A 1162-nucleotide genomic window follows, 5' to 3' on the forward strand; every position below is an offset into this window, starting at 1 on the left:
TATATAGATATATATACATATAAATGGCATATACAGATCAGGATTAAAAATGTCTCCGGACGTTAACTGTTTTTTTATTCGGTTCCCCCTGCTCTATGGGCTCCATGCATGCATCTACGCTGGTCGCTGTTGCTGGTTCATCACCGGCGGACACTCCTCTTCCCCTCGGAACTATCACGCGCAGACCGTCATTTCACTCGGATGTATTTTTGTGCCGGACCTTTACTTCCGGTAAATCAGATAGTCGTAAAGGTGAAAGTGGCAGTTTTACTTTTTTAACTTTTTGGTTCTTGCTTGTGTTTTGAGCACGGATCATGGCTTCTGGGCAGAAAGCAGGAAGCCATTTAAAACCAGAAGGGTGCTTTTAATCAGCTGGTCGAGGGTAGATGAGCTAAGCGGTTAGCTAACAGGTTCCCATCAGAAGCAGAAGGACTGAGCCCCTCCATGCCGGCACAGTGCTTCACCTGGACTTTTTAATGGGAGGCGGCTTCCCTGGGTGGACTGTACCCCAGGGGCGAGAGCTGAGCGAGAGGCGCTGTCTGCTGGGCTCCCATGGAGTCTTTGGCCGGCTACGTTTACAAGGCGGCCAGCGAGGGTCGGGTCCTGACGCTGGCCGCGCTGCTGCTCAACCACTCCGAGGCGGAGAGCCGCTACCTGCTGAGCTACGTCACCCAGGTGGCCGGTCAGAGATCCACTCCGCTGATCATCGCTGCGCGGAACGGACACGACAAGGTGGTGCGTCTGCTGCTGGACCATTACAGGGTGGACACGGAGCAGACGGGGACGGTCCGCTTCGATGGGTAGGTTCCACGCTCAGTGGGTAGGTTCCACTCATAGTGGGTAGGTTCCTCTCAGTGGGTAGGTTCCACGCTTAGTGCTTAGGTTCCACGCTTAGTGGGTAGGTTCCACGCTCAGTGGGTAGGTTCCACGCTCACTTGGTAGGTTCCACTCATGGTGGGTAGGTTCCACTCATAGTGGGTAGGTTCCACTCAAGTGGGTAGGTTCCACGCTTAGTGCTTAGGTTCCACGCTTAGTGGGTAGGTTCCACACTCAGTGGGTAGGTTCCACGCTCAGTGGGTAGGTTCCACTCATAGTGGGTAGGTTCCACGCTCAGTGGGTAGGTTCCACTCATAGTTGGTAGGTTCCACGCTCAGTGGGTAGG

The 1162-nt window shown here is 54.1% G+C and overlaps 1 protein-coding gene across 1 annotated transcript in view; it reads left to right on the forward strand.

Moving 5' to 3' along the window:
* The first annotated feature begins 191 nt into the window (after positions 1-191).
* The window catches only part of fem1b (fem-1 homolog b (C. elegans)), an 8847-nt gene continuing 7876 nt past the window's right edge, over positions 192-1162 (forward strand). The window contains exon 1 of the mRNA XM_015397945.1: positions 192-800. Within this exon, the coding sequence (XP_015253431.1) occupies positions 553-800 (248 nt within the window). The 5' untranslated portion in view covers positions 192-552. The remainder of the gene's footprint in view (positions 801-1162) is intronic.

Source organism: Cyprinodon variegatus, unplaced genomic scaffold (assembly GCF_000732505.1).
Source record: "Cyprinodon variegatus isolate N-32 unplaced genomic scaffold, C_variegatus-1.0 Scaffold899, whole genome shotgun sequence".
Classification (NCBI taxonomy): domain Eukaryota; kingdom Metazoa; phylum Chordata; class Actinopteri; order Cyprinodontiformes; family Cyprinodontidae; genus Cyprinodon; species Cyprinodon variegatus.